The sequence below is a fragment of the Perissodus microlepis genome, chromosome 20 (genome assembly GCF_051167445.1).
Source record: "Perissodus microlepis isolate ML-2025 ecotype Zambia chromosome 20, ASM5116744v1, whole genome shotgun sequence".
Lineage (NCBI taxonomy): Eukaryota > Metazoa > Chordata > Actinopteri > Cichliformes > Cichlidae > Perissodus > Perissodus microlepis.
This window is the reverse complement of record NC_140480.1, coordinates 29,721,727-29,736,599: the sequence shown is the minus strand read 5'-3', so window position 1 is coordinate 29,736,599 and position 14,873 is coordinate 29,721,727. Positions and strand designations below refer to the sequence as shown.

Sequence of the window (14,873 nt, the reverse complement as noted above, 5' to 3'; positions counted from 1 at the left end):
TTGTTTTCTTCCATTTTGGTGAATGTAACAATATCCTAAAGCTGACAGCTAACACACAGTTGAGAATGTTTTCAGTGGAAGCTCAGGACTTAATTACAGAAATGGAGAAAAAAAATGTAAGGATCACAGCCTGACTGTACCCTTCTTGGCTCCTCTCTTCTCTCTTCGTCTGCCAAACAGGTCTGCCTCAGCAGGCAGACTGACTAAAAAGCAGTGCGATTTCCAAAAGGCTGGCTGGCAAAGAGGACAGGATGAAGAACATTCCTCCACAGCCGTGTGTTATCACTTCCCTTTCACTAATGGCGTAAATCGGGAGGGGCGGGAGAGGGGACACAGCGGAAAGCAAGTGCCCCTGTGCCACTTCAAAAAAAAAAAAAAAAAAAAAAAAAGCACAGAGTGGAGACAGGGGAGGATTTCAGTGCTGTTACGCACTTCTTCCATGGTAAATATTTCATCTGTGAAGCTGGTCTCATCCGCTCTTTCCCTCTTGTCTACCTCATGTGAGGCTGTCTTCATGCCAGGTCACTGAGTGCTTTCCACGGAAGAACAGAGCAATGGAAAAAAAAAAGCCTTTCCATAATGGGGATAAAATACTTGATCTTTTTTTTTTCTTGCAGAAAAGTTACATAAAACAATGCAGAGTTATTTCTTATGAATGTTAAAGGATCACTTGATCATATCAGTGAAATACGGATGCGACTTAGTGGACAAGCTCTGAACTGCGCATGGTCCATTTCTTTTTTCCTTCATAATGAATAATGCTCATCTTATAAGCAAAGGAATTTCCTTTTATTTTTAATTAACTAATTAGCATGAAAGACAGTGTATTTGAGCCTAAATGTCATCAGTCTGGTGGGTTTTTTCTCAGCAGACACATACTGGACACAGTAAGATTCGTAAACTTGAGCGCGCGTGAAGATTTTAGCGTTTGGCTCTCAGACGTGCACACAGCAAACACGTTCTATATCAAAGCGAGCCAGCATTCACACCGTCCCTATAAAGGCTGGTTCCAAAAAGCAGCTTTGAGCTTTGCAGTCTTAAAGAAAGCAGATCAGATCAGGGACAAACAATTTGTAATAATCTGTAATCTAGTACATTTTGAAGTGTACAAAGACATTTGCCCTGTGGTGATTAGTGAAATGGGCCTGGTTAATTCATTTCTGTGGCATATTTGGCATCTCAATCTTTTAAAATAATCCAAAGTAAAACAAACACAAACCAATGCAATGCTCATCCTTGTGTTGTTGTGCAGAAAACCAGACACACAAACACTAATCCAAAAGTTAAGTCAGGTGACCTGGTTCCTCAGCTTACCACACAGATCATGGATGACGTCCAGGGATGAAGACCAGGAGTAGCGCTCCATTAACCCTTCGCTGAAAGGAGATGGCAAAGCCTCCAACTCGTATGCACCACGCTTCTTCCAGTAGAGGAACATTGTGACTTCTTCGACAAGCAAATATTTTACAGGAATGAGTATAATTTAGCCGTTTGCCCATACTTTGCATGTGAAATTGAAAAGTCTGAGCAGCCCATGGCCCCTTCCCCCACTGAACAATTATCTGAAGCTCTGCAGACAATTATTACTCCCTTTTCTTTGACCATTTTTAAAGACAAAGCCTGCCAGCCAACTCTGCTTTCAACTTTGCCAACTGCCAATATGTTCATCTGTAATCTCCACCTGCACGATTACCTCATCCAGCTTGTGCTTGCTAAAACTTGCTTTGAACCTCCTGTCTAAGTCTGATCCTACTTCACAGCGAGTCCAAGTGAGCAAATGCACTTCCTTCAAGTACAATTATATTTCCAGAGGACAACAGTATCAATTCTGTAACTGCAACAAACTTTTTATCATTTAAAAATAAGCAACATTTAATACTGCATCTGATCCCACAAAGCAAAGACCAATAAATGTCTCTGAACCTTCTGTTCACTGCATCGTCCTGTTGATCCTGTAGGTTTTTAGATTCTCTGCTAATCATCCACTTAAAGCCGCCCACCAGGAGCTGTCAAGCACCAAATGCTGTCCTCTTCTAATCCATTTATCCAAGCTTTTCCCAACTAAATTACAGACAACCAACTGCTAAAAAGGGTGTTGCTCATCTCATCTCATCTCCAGGAGCAAGTTTCCTTTGCCGTCACCTTCCCTGAGGTTTGACTTTATCCATGACAAAGTTTCTCAAACTGTGCAAAGTTGGTGTGTGAGGCAAGCTGCTCATGTTAAAGCCCTGTGTAGGATCTCCTGGAGATAGGGGGGCTTTCTGCCCACTCCATCAGACAAGTGTTTTATTCATGCAGAGGTGAGTTGCATGCTGGGACGGGCAATGTGGGCCAATGGCTTTTGGACTGGGTGACACAAAGATCTCTTTTAGGCCTCCTCCTACATCCAGAGCGGACTTTCTTTATGTTTTGCTCAAACTGTAAAAGGCTGACATTTTTCTGCATTGATTAGTGCCCTCGCCCTTTATGTCTCCTGAAAGATTTATTCGTTTTTATGAATGCACCAGCTCTGTGGAGCATGAGCTCAGATATTTCTGAGGAGGTAGAACGCACACATCAGCCTCTCGGAAATGAGCAAAAGGAGTCCAGTTGCAAAACGCTCGAGTGAGACAACGCACTCCGATCCTCTAATATCTTGGAAAAACAGCTGAAGGGTTAAACCAACATGCAGTTAGATATCAAATCAAGACATAATATTTTCCAGGGTTGCTTAAAGGTTGATGCACTGCTATTATGCATCTAAAATGGGAGAAGAAATACTGTGAGAATGTGCTGCGCCGGCCGGGGGAAGGGAGGGACGTTGTCACACATAGCGACCCACATGTCCAATTTTGGGATAAGAAATTAGAGGGTAGGATGGGAGCTGGTTTTCTGCTCAGCGCTGGGCTTTGCAGACATATGGTAATAATCTGAAGCAGCTTTGAGCACGCAGCTTCCCTTTTAATGAAGAGTGCAGTCGTGCAGCATGAGAACTGGGAAGCAAATACAAGGGCCAATTTCCACCTACTACAGAAACAAAGCAGAAAGCAGATGAGATATTAGCCTCGCTTTCATCATCATCCATCAGCTCAGCTTTTAATAAAAAGACACTTCTTTAGTCCTATCAAGAACAGAAAATACCTGCTCAGGTATGGCACCAATACTGACATTAGAATGCTTTTATGTCTGATCTCATACACAGAATATTTGTGTATAATTTAGAATCTAGAAATGGTTTCTGTACAGTGAAAACACATTTTCAGAGGCTGGGCAGGTGTTTGCTGGCAGACTGTGCATGTTCAGGTCCAGTCAAAGTTTAATCCCTATGAAAAGACTTTTGGTACAGGTAACTTTGGGTTTTGTGGAAGAGTCTGATCAGTTTGACTGCACATGTTTTTGAGCAGGCTTTTGTTGCAAGCAGGTGCACACGCACAATCTTAAAACCAAAGGGTCATCTGAACCTTTTTTTATTAGCACGTTTTAATTTAGCTACATTCATAAACAATGACTGGCGCAGGGAACAGGAACCAGTCTTCAACCGTTATCTGGGATCCAGATATCCTGGCCACTGCCTTCAGAGGCTACGATTGGAGACGAGTCCAATAGTGACCAAAATGCAAGGGAATCTGTATTTTCTACCAAGATTACACAGCCTGATTTATGTATAATTTGCCAAGGTTTGACAAAGGTTTCCATTCACAAATAGGTATTCCAGCAGTTTGCATTGGTCTTTCAAGAAGTAGCCTCGAGTACTAAAAACCACCAGCATCCCTGCCTCTTAAACACTCATTTCTGATCTCCACACTCCTACTCCCCCCAAAAAAGTCAAGTTACAAGTTCAAGCTAAAAATAAACCTGATGTAATCGCTATAAAATAATCAGGATTATTTCTTTAGACTTAACAAAGAATCTCAGAAAAACAGAAGACATTATGCAACTGTTTTTATAAGCTCAGCAGCTCTGCCCCTGGCTTTTTAAGCAGAACATTCATGTATAACATCCGTGGACTAGGTGTTACAAATCTGCATTCCCATCTGCTTGAGTCATTCTCACCCATCTTAAAATAAACACCACACAAAACATGGCTGAAAATGAAGGATTTCGAACAGCTGATCTGGATATCAATTGTTCCATCTGATAAATGTAAACTTTTTAGGGCAAAAATCTTGATGCCAGTGCAAAGTTTCGAAGTGTGTGTCTCTCAGCAATGCAATGATGAATGGAAGTCCTCAACCAGTCTCTGGTACTGTAAAGATAACAGCAGAAGAAGCAGTAGTATGATGACAGCCCTATTATTGCAAAGAAATATGTTGATCTTATCATCCAGGATATTGTAAGGAACAGTTTGACCCTGACTGACACTTGTTATGCTCAGAGTTTGATAAGAACTTTGCATCATATCTGCCTGATAAGTAGCTACAGCCAGGAGATGGTCAGCATAATAAACGACAAAGGTCTGCTTCTGTCCAAAAGTAAAGGGAAAAAAAGGGAAAATTAACACTACTTGACAGATTGAGGTTTGTCTCTGTGCTTTGCTGGAAACCCTTCTATTGCAGTGCAAAGTGAGCCTTCACAATAAAATCCCTAAAAAGAAATATACACATGCAACAAGGGAACAAAGATTCCTTTTACACTATTGTGGTGACAGAAGTATCTATATTTTCATATGTATGTAAAAAACAAACTGGGTTTCTAAAACATATCAGGCAGTAAAAGGTTAATTTCTTCCTGTTTACAGTCTTTATGCAAAGCTATGCTAACAGCTTCTACACTCACTCGAAGATCAAACAGAACATCAGAATAAGGAAGAAAGGCGATTTAAGTAAATGTGGTGCTAGACTCCCTGATCTCAGTATTTCACCAACTGCTGATCTCTAGCTGGTTGTGTCAAAGGAGAATGTTCAGAGTTTTTCAGGCTAATAGGAAAGCAGCCACAACCCAAATAACAATTTGTTACCACCAAGGTATGCAAAACAACATCTCTGACGCAGATTGGCCACAGCAGCAGAAGACCACACCGCTGCCACTGTCAGCTAAAAACAAAAAGAAGCTTCAGTTCACATGGGCTCACCCAAATTGGACAACAGAAGAATGGAAAAACATTCTCTAATGTGACGAGTCTCAATTTCTGCTGCAACATTTGGATGATAGGGTCAGAACTTGGTGTAAAGGCCATAAAAGCATGGGTACATCCTGTTTTGCATCAACAGTTCAAGCTGATCATAGTATAATGGTTTTCTTAGCACATCTTAGCACCAACATTTAAATGCAACAGCCTATCAGAGTATTGTTGTCCATCCCTTTATGACCACCTTCATGGCCTTTATACACAAATCTTCTGATGGCTGCTGTCCTTTTATAAAGATAATCTCAGACTGGTTCCTCGAACATGACAATGAGTTCTCAAATGGTCTTTGCAGTCACAATATCTCAATGCAACAGAGCTCCTTTTGGATGTGGTACAATGAGAGATTTGCATCATGGATGTGCAGCTGATAAATCTGCATCAACCGTTTGATGCCATCATGTCAACATGTACCAAAATCTCTGAGGAATGTTTCCAGCATCTTGTACCATGAAAAATTAAGGCAGTTCTAAATGGGGTCCAATCTGGTACTTGCAAGGTATACCTAATAAAATGTCTATTGAGTGCATTTGCTTTATATACACCATGCAGGAAGTCGCTAGCAGTAAGAATATTCTCTAAATACCTCAGTAGTCATTTAATCCAGTATAGCACTGCTTGTAAACCTTTAAGTTAACACACTAATTAGAGGTGATATTACTACAAATATTAATGTTAATTCAGCTACCTCCAACTGATCGTAGTAGCATAAGACAAAAATAGCAAGCAAAACGTCCTAGTGTGTCAAGCCTGAATGAACTGGCTGCTCAACAGGATCACACTCACTAAAGTATTAATGGTGTGTTGAGGAACAAGTGAGCGAGTGGCTGCAGTATGACAAGACTGTAAATGAGACTTTTGGACTGTGAGCAGTAAGGGGGGGAAAAAGTGTGTAAGTCTGAGTGTTGACAGAGGGAGTGCAGTTGAAGGCTTGTGCGTGCCCATGTGGAGGAGGCTGGGGGTTATATTTAGCAAGGTGGCCCATCAAACAGGCTGAGGTTAACCTCTCACCAGCAAACTAAGAGCAGTTAAAGACGTCTCTGTGTGAATGCTCAAAAAAAAGAAGAAAATACAAATGATTTAGTTTCTGCCTCACCAAAAAGCAACTTCCAGCAAGACTATCCATTCTTGTTTTTACATATGGATTAATACATTTTTAAGGAAAAGCAGCACATATTAATGTGCACATCAAACCTGCCAAGAGGCTGCGTATTCGAGATACGTATCACTCACCTGTCTTTTGCAAGAGGCACATTTCCATTCTATCCAGAGCCTGAGACACATTTCTCTACTCTTTGGATGAAAATTTATCTGGCTACTGTGCTTTGCACGATGCACACCACCTGCTTTGACTCCATTTTTTATATTTTATTACTTTTGTGCTTCTGTGCTTTATAGGATTTGAAGGGAGTTTTTTTGTTTTTAATATATAACCAGTCACACATAGGTTGTGCCAAAGGATGATGATCTCAGAGACTTTGCATTAAATCAGTATTTTTGGATTCACCCATCCAAGTCATGGTTGGACAGGAGCCTAACCCAGCTGTCACCGGGCAAAAGGTGGGCCCAGTCCGGACAGGTCACCAATCTATCCCAGGGTTAATAATTCAATCTGCTTTCTGTAATGTCGTGCCGGCACTCATAACACGGACAGACACGCACACAAAATTTCATTCGCACATGTCTCCACTCTTTGAAATCAACATCAATCCATCGTCATCATCTCAAAATGAGAGAAAAGTGAAGGGTATTTTTGACTGTTGTTTTGACTATAAATTAGAGTCAACTATGGCTTTGCACACACGCACGCTACTCTCCTCCGCTTTTTATTTCATCATGTGTGTTTTGTTGGTGAAAGACTCAGCTGTGTGTGGGGAAGGTGCGGTGAAGGGTGGAGGCGAGACAGATGAGCCGTTTTACACATTTGTACAGGTTGAACAAGCAAACGGACGCACAGGCGGAAATATATGTAAAAGTTAAAAAACAAAACAAACAAACAAACAAAAACCCACCATGAAAGTGACTTATTGGTTATTGGCAGTCTCGCAGAGGGATCACAGGACTATTGGACTATGGAGAAGATCACCAAAACATACTGTCTGGTTTCATTTCCTTTTGTCTTCAACTAAATGAAAATAAATTACGTTTCTTTATCCATCATTACTGCTGTCAGTTTGCCAGTTGGGCACCATTTGTCTGGCTACTCTGCTTTTAGCTCTTCAGTCGCTGCTGAAAGACAGCAGCCTCTGCAGGGCCTGCAGCTCTGTTAGCTATGAGCTAAATGCACATGTCGCTATGCTAATATGCCCACAACACTAAGGTGTTTGTGAGTATAATTCAGGTCAGAAATAATAAACGCATTTGTCGAGTGTAACACAGCCTGCAAATATCGGGCTGTGAGTATTATTACACTCTTCTGCATTTCAGGCCATTCTCAACAAATCTCTTTGATTCTGTAGTATTTGTTTAACAACTCAAGATATATGAAGAGGTCACCTTAATTTTAGGCTACGATTTAAAAAGAGAAAACACCAGTTAACTTACTTATAAACTAATTCAGTGCTAATTAGAACTGACAGGAATAGAAACAGATATCAACCACACTGGGTAGATTGTTCAGTCTGTCAGAGTCATATGCTTAATCAGTTCCTTTTATCTGCCATGTTTTTCTGGCCTGGTCTTTTTGGCAGTCGTGCATTGCAGAGCAATGATGTCAAACTGGTAGCAGACCTGAGAAACAGGCGTGCCTTTTTTCCAAGCCTAACTCTTTGACTCAGAGATGTAAACCTGTCTTAGCGCAGCCTATACACAGAAATCTGATAAGGAATCAGTAACAAAATCAACATGGACAGAGATGTTATTATTCTTTGTGGATGCTTGATTAAAAGTATTGGACAAAATAAAGTGCTGAGTCACACTAGTGCTTGATAAAAAGTCAGGAGGCCCACCAAAGTTATTACAGTTCACCTTGAAGGGGGAACATTAATGTGTAGACAAAATTTATTGACACTGTATTCTGTGGTTGAGCTCAGCCTTGCAGAGTCATTCTTCCCCTAGAAACTGTAAAAGTGTCAAGATTTTACAGCAATCTTTAAATAGTTCATAAAGTATTTCAGTGTAGGGCATGGAGGACTTTATAAGGCACCAAGACAGGGCGACACCTGAGACCTGATAAGAGACAGGGTTGAAAAACAACAATTAAAAAAACCAAACCAGCCAACTTGTTTATAATACAATCTGACTGTTGATTCAATACATGTAGATTTTATATTCCAGTGGCCAATGAAATTAAAGTAAATTTAGATAAAGCTTTAAAGTCCCAGTAATTCACCACAGACCTCATCTGCCTCCATCTCACCGTATACCTTATATCAGCGGTCCCCAACCCCCGGGCCCCCCGGGTCGTTTGGTACCGGGCCGCGAGAGTTGAGGCTTGGGTGTTTATGGTTTTTAATCGTAATTTCTTTAATCATTCTTATCGTTAACTAAGTTTTCGAGGGTCTTTTCCCCCTTATAATGAATAAATCTTGCTACTTATTTACAGCTGGGCTCATCAGGCACTCTTTTTGGCTGCAGTGGTTGTTATTATATTTACATACTTCCATCTCCCGTTTCTGCTCAGTGACAGCTCGTACTTTTCCACTCTCCTTTTTCTCCCTCCTCGCGCTCACAGACACATAACGTGTATGGCGGTCCATTCTCCCTGCAGCACGGACTACACTGCCCATGAGACTACATTTTCCACCAGCATGGAAACCAAAAATAGAGAGGGCATAGCCTTGTGAGACAGGAAAACGCTGCCGTGTAATCCATTCATTTCAAAAAGTAACTGTATTCTGAATACCACCTTTTTAAACGGCAACTGTAACGGAATACAGTTACTCATATTTTGTATTTTAAACAGGTAACGGCGGTACATGTACTCCGTTACTCCCCAACACTGCTCACTACCTTTCCCTTCTATCACAAATCAAAGTAAAGCTTAAAAACACTCGCTCGAAATGAAAACAAACCCAAACACAAATTATTTTGACTTTGCTTGAGCGCCATCATCAAGTCTTCATACACCTGAATGAGAGAAGTGAACGAGTACCTGAATTTGAAACACGAGTAGATTTTACCACGTCTTCTGAAGATATCAAAAGCGCTGATATAAAACCTCAGAAGCTGAGTTAGAGGGGCCATCCCCAGCGAGTGAGTCATGATGAGACATGGTGTAATTTAACAGTCCATCCTTAAACCAGCAGTTCAGAGGGACAAACAACTACTCTTCAGCTTGTTGATATGAATAATCCCATAATTGAAACAATCTGGTTGAAATTGCAGAGGGGGTCTACGGTTGAGAAGCCAATAACAGAGTCAACGGGAATCAAAAACACTTATTCTTGAAAAGTACAGTTATTGTCATGGGGAAGGCTGCAATGCACATAAACAGTCATTTAAGCAGGGTGGAGGTTACACGTGTGGAAGGACACATTTAGAGATAAACATTTGCAGTTATGTTTCTGGTTAAAGAAGGTGAGTGTGTGTGTATGTGTATGCGTGCACATGTGTGTGACCTTTACATAGGCCCTCTAATTATCTGCTGCACAGTTTGAAGTGAGTGAGCACACTGTTGGTCTATTTACAACATGATGAGGCCCTGACAGCGTGGAAGGGCTTTTGATCACATTAGCTGCCTTTATTTGTTTGAAGTTGGCAAAGTGATGCGGAGCGTGAATTTACAAAACAAGACTTCAATCCAACGCTGACCAACGGGGCAGATGAGTAGATTTCATATGCAAACTGAATGAAAATGCAAAGCGGAGGCCAACAGCTTGTGCTCTGTGTGACGATGCAAAACTGCATGGACAGACTACCCCTGAAGGCAACGATCAGTGCACCAACCGAATTGTGAGCCTAACAAACCTGCTTCTGACTGAGCGTAAGAAGGGAAGCGTATCAGCTTCTGTTCGTCATTGATCATTTAAAAGTGCTCCAATGGGAAAAGATCTGTGAGAGAACAGTGGGGAAAAATAAGCCCTTAGCTGACAGCAGGTTTATGACAATGACTTCATCTGGGGCTATAAACAAAAACACTGACACTGCAGTAAAGTGCAAGGCCACAACACCTGCTCAGTGTGCATACTGTGAGTTTCACTTATGCCTCTCAAAGCACCTGAAATCAATGTTTTTTACATTTACAATAGATCATGACTTAAAGGCAAAGGCTTTGTTCTCATCAGCTCATCAAGCGCTCACAGCAAGAATTAGAAATGCTAAGCGTTTAAGAAAAATTCTGGTTCCACAAAGTGACACAATGACTGCTTTTGTTATGACAGTGTTGCATTTTGCAAGTTTTTAGAAAAAAACAAAGCATTAAAACACAAAAAAGAACAGTAAATGCACTGAGGACTAAAAGCTAGTGGAGAAGATAATGTGGAAATGACACACTGTCTATTACCAGAGGAAGAACAAGAGCAAAGACTTCAAAGGGGAATCCCCCTGCAAAAGAAATAGGGCAGTAGAACCACAACGGTCAAATATGTGGAGAATCTGATGGTTGTACATGAAATGAGAAAAGTTTTGGGTCACAGGACCTTCATGAACTCCCCTGCTGTGCGTAAATCAACAAGCAAGAAGTGGAGTGCAGAAATAATTAGATGCAAGGAAGGAAATACATTTGCTGTCAGACACAGGGAAGGGAAAGATTGCATAAGTGAGCTATTGTTTTTCAGTACAGTCTGCAATGCAGATCACATTCAACTAGAGACAAAAGCTAACTGTGTTTACCAATATTTACTGTAGTACCAAAAGAGGTCAACTTGCAGTCATTGCATTTTAGCAAAAAAAGCCCAAAAACTTTTATACGTTAAAAGAAAAAAAATACTAGGGTGAGCTGGAGCAACACACAAGAAATTTGAATGATTATGTTTCTGCAACTGAAGGAAAGAAAGAAAATAAGCAGAGCAAACCGTGACACAAAATGGCATCAGGAGAAGACATGAATGCAGAGAGGGAAAAGGAGAAAGGAAATCACACTGGAACAACAGAAAGACAGTTTGGAAAAGGAAGTTTAAACTGTATCAAGCCACGAGCCAGACAAACACTAATACGCACTCGCGCACACACTAACACACACCGTGGCACATGCACGCAACTTTCAAAGGTCTGGTCAGGCTCCAGATGTTCCCTGAGAGCTCTGCAGCTCAACATCGGGTCCATTTAGCTGCTATTCTAGACCCATTTATTATGCTAAAGATGTTCTGATTTAGATTCACGTCTGAGCACTTCCTGGGCAAACGTCATCTGCCAGCAAAGCTCATTTGATATGATCAAAAGCACCATTACAGCTGTTAAAGGAGGCTATTGGTAAGATATATTTTCTTGCCATTTTAAAGGTGAAGAAGAAAAACTGTCATACATCTTCTCATGAGCCTGCATGGGCAGCGACTTCTTGAGGGCTCATTTCAGAAAGAAAATTACAGAATTCATCTGTAGATGAAGATCATACGGCATGATAAAAAGCCCCAAAGTGGCTAGTGTTCTGTCAATGGCTGCAAAAGAATGGCCTCATCTTGGAAAGCCACAGGGCCGCCAAGTCCTTAAAGTACTCAGAAGACGATAATTTCATCATCTGTAATTTCTAATTGATTGTGAGATATGATTAAACACAGCTACTAAAAATACTGTTTCCACTGCTGTTCAGCATTAACGTGCAAACCTCAGCTCTGAAGTCTGTAAATCACTGAAACCACTTAAGTGGACAAAGCAGCTGGTGAATTATTCTGTAACCTTAATGAAGTGATTAAATTTAAAGAAAATGAAGTAGAAATTGGACACACCCCTGTCTCGAGGATTTGTGACTCTAACAAGAAAACATTTACAGGCATTTTTCCACTAATTTCAAATATTAAATAGACTTGATGATTAATAGGGGTCGGAATCAGGGAGTAACTCATAATACAACACTATCACAATGTGTTATCCATCCAAGTGGCTACCACAGACTAAAGTCTAACCAACTTGAACAGCCTTTGCCTTTTGTGGACACAGGTCTTTACCCCTTGGAACCCTACTTGGAGTAACCTTTGAAGCTCTTCTCTTCTCTGAGCAGGTTCTGTCATATTTCAGGTCTGCTTACAGACCAAATAACTTGAGTTTGCATCAGAAGTTAGCGAGGGTGGTCTCTGCCCATGCAGCTACCCTTGGAAAAACATGGAAACTGTTCTTATGGCCATCGCACGACATTTCATATATATACTCAGATGTCAAACCTCGTCATTAAGGGTACAGGCGAGGTCGTCAGATGTTGCCTTTATGAGTGGAAGAGGTAAATTTCAGCCTCTGACCTCTGACATCAGTGAACATCACCGATATGGCTGTACCGATAGTAGTCTGACATGAACCAAACAAATTAGGCTCAATCGACTGAAAATAAAGACATGCGAAGACCACACTTCTACATTTACGGTCAAGCTTTGCATGAACAGCACATGATGCTGTAATACTACAAAGCATTAAACCAATATGTTCTTCCCACGGTTGACATCTTTCGGGATGGATTTTGACATCCCAGCAGTGAATAAGTGCACACAGCAGAGATATTTCTTCAGTTTTTGTTTTGTTGTGGACGACAGAGACCAGACTAGACATCTGGCCCCAGATTAGACCAGTGTGTTTAAGACAGACTTAAGACTCCGGTGGCCTGGAACACTGAAGGGTTCCAGACTCAACCAATTAAGGCTGCTAAACTTTAACTCCGTGCATACTTCACTTACGGCATGAACCCATGAACTGCAAACAGTGTACATGAACATGTAAAGTCTATAAAGGAGAGGGAGAGCGAGAGAGAGCTAAACTCCAAGGACATCAGTCTGATAAGTCTTCAAAGCTAGAAGAGTCAAGTATTAATTTTATTAGGTTTCCATCAATAAAAGCTCAACGAGAAACTAATTTGCAGTTTACCTGAGTGTGAGAAACAGTTAGATAAACTCATACTGCTAGAAAGATCGTTGCACGTCTAAATTATGAGCAGGAAAGAGTGGAGGAGTGCATGAAAAAAGAACTGCTGTAAATTGTACTGTCTGGAGATTTACAAGAGGTAATATCCATCATCTGAGTGTATACTGAGTTGTCCCAAGATCCTTTATCAGGTGCATAACTTCAGATCAGAGTGTACTGTCCTGTCTGACTAAAATATTCCTGCCTCCAGCTGGGATAATTGCTCAGGTCACTTGCCAAATCCAGCCATTAACTTTGATGACTGGAGGAAAGCATGACACAAAGAACTGCTGCCTGACGATCAAAGCCATGAGAGCTCCTCTCTTCCCCTTCCTTTGTGACTTCTTAAAGACAAACTCACAGTGAATCACACAAATAAGCATGCTGATCACTCTGAGGTGGTGACTTATCCAACATTATACAGCTGCAGACTGAGCAGCCGCTCGAATATTAAGATGGTGATCAGTCAGTAGCTGACTTCATGAATTTTTACTTACTCAGGCGTAATCTGAGACCAAGCCAGCTCCTTGGTGGCGATTTGTGCAGAACTGAATTCATGGTCCACTTGTTTGGCACCATCTAAACATACAATCCTTCTCGAAATCCTCTCCCGCACCAACTCCAGCTCTTTGCAGGTCCGTCTGTCGGTGTGGAAGGCTCAGCGCTGATCAGCCAGAAAAATGTTTAATTAGCACATTTTCATTTTCCTCTCATTCCCACGGTCGACCTCCTCTAAAACGCAGTGCGCTCACACTGGAGGATCTGCTCGGCGGCGAGCACAATGCTGTTCATATCACGGCGAATGCGCGGAAAAGAGTGGCAAAAAGCATCCCTCGGTGCACACGAACTAAAGTTAACGCTGGTCTAACGACTGGTGAAGCACAGCTGCAGGTTGGACTGTGCTCTAAATGACCTGTTGCTGTGTGCACGCGTGAAAGGGAAAAAAAAAAATCCTCCCAGCGTTCACCGAGCAACGTCTGTTGGTGAAGCTCGATCGGTGCAGGAGTGGGATTACGAGGAAAAACCGTCCCCTGGCCTTTAAAGCTGCAGCTCAGTGGATGGATTTTCTTCTTAACGAAACTTTACACAACGCTCGGGTGAAGTTGGATTGTCCGCAGTCTCCTCCGGCCGCCTTCTCTGTTCAGACACCGGTTCTCGTCCATTCATTCATGGAACCTGGATCCACAAAGACCCAGTGCAGTTTCTCTCTCTCTCAAGTGGCGCAACGCCACCGCTGCTGCTGGAGGCGCCAGAGACACACATGCAGTCAACAGCAGCACAGAGCAGAGGTTCATTCACGCTTTCAGTAAACTTGTCACATGTAAACAGTGAACACAAAACAGCATCAGGTGTTGGCTCCACCTTGAACGGCAGGTGACGAGAAAGGAGAGCGGAAATCCCTGGGACATCCCAACCCAACAAAGGCTACACCTTTCTATAGTGGGCCCTCCAGTTAATGTTGTGCCTGTGAAACCTTCTGTTTTTTATCAGAGGCGTTTCCAGTTTTTTTTTGTTTTTTTTTTTTTGGGGGGGGGGGGGGGGGGGGGGTTAATAGGGGTGCGCCTAAAACAAAGCAGCACAGGGTGGTGGGGCAAAGGAAATGAAGTAAAGTCGGTGTAGACAACACTGGGCAAGGTTTTCTGACTCATACGCAGCCTTGTGTCCTTATACAGATGGTATTATTTAAAAAAAAAAAGTGGTGCACAAGACCTCAGACAACTTTATGTATGAAAAACCGTTTTACAAAACGATAAAACAAGTAGCCTATTAAATAAAAGCCACAGTA

General features: G+C 41.7%; 1 protein-coding gene across 1 annotated transcript in view; it reads right to left on the bottom strand.

Moving 5' to 3' along the window:
• Positions 1–14,365, bottom strand: part of plekhg5b (pleckstrin homology domain containing, family G (with RhoGef domain) member 5b) — a 77,156-nt gene extending 62,791 nt beyond the window's left edge. The window contains exon 1 of the mRNA XM_084916255.1: positions 13,585–14,365. Within this exon, the coding sequence (XP_084772381.1) occupies positions 13,585–13,666 (82 nt within the window). The 5' untranslated portion in view covers positions 13,667–14,365. The remainder of the gene's footprint in view (positions 1–13,584) is intronic.
• Positions 14,366–14,873: the final 508 nt, after the last annotated feature.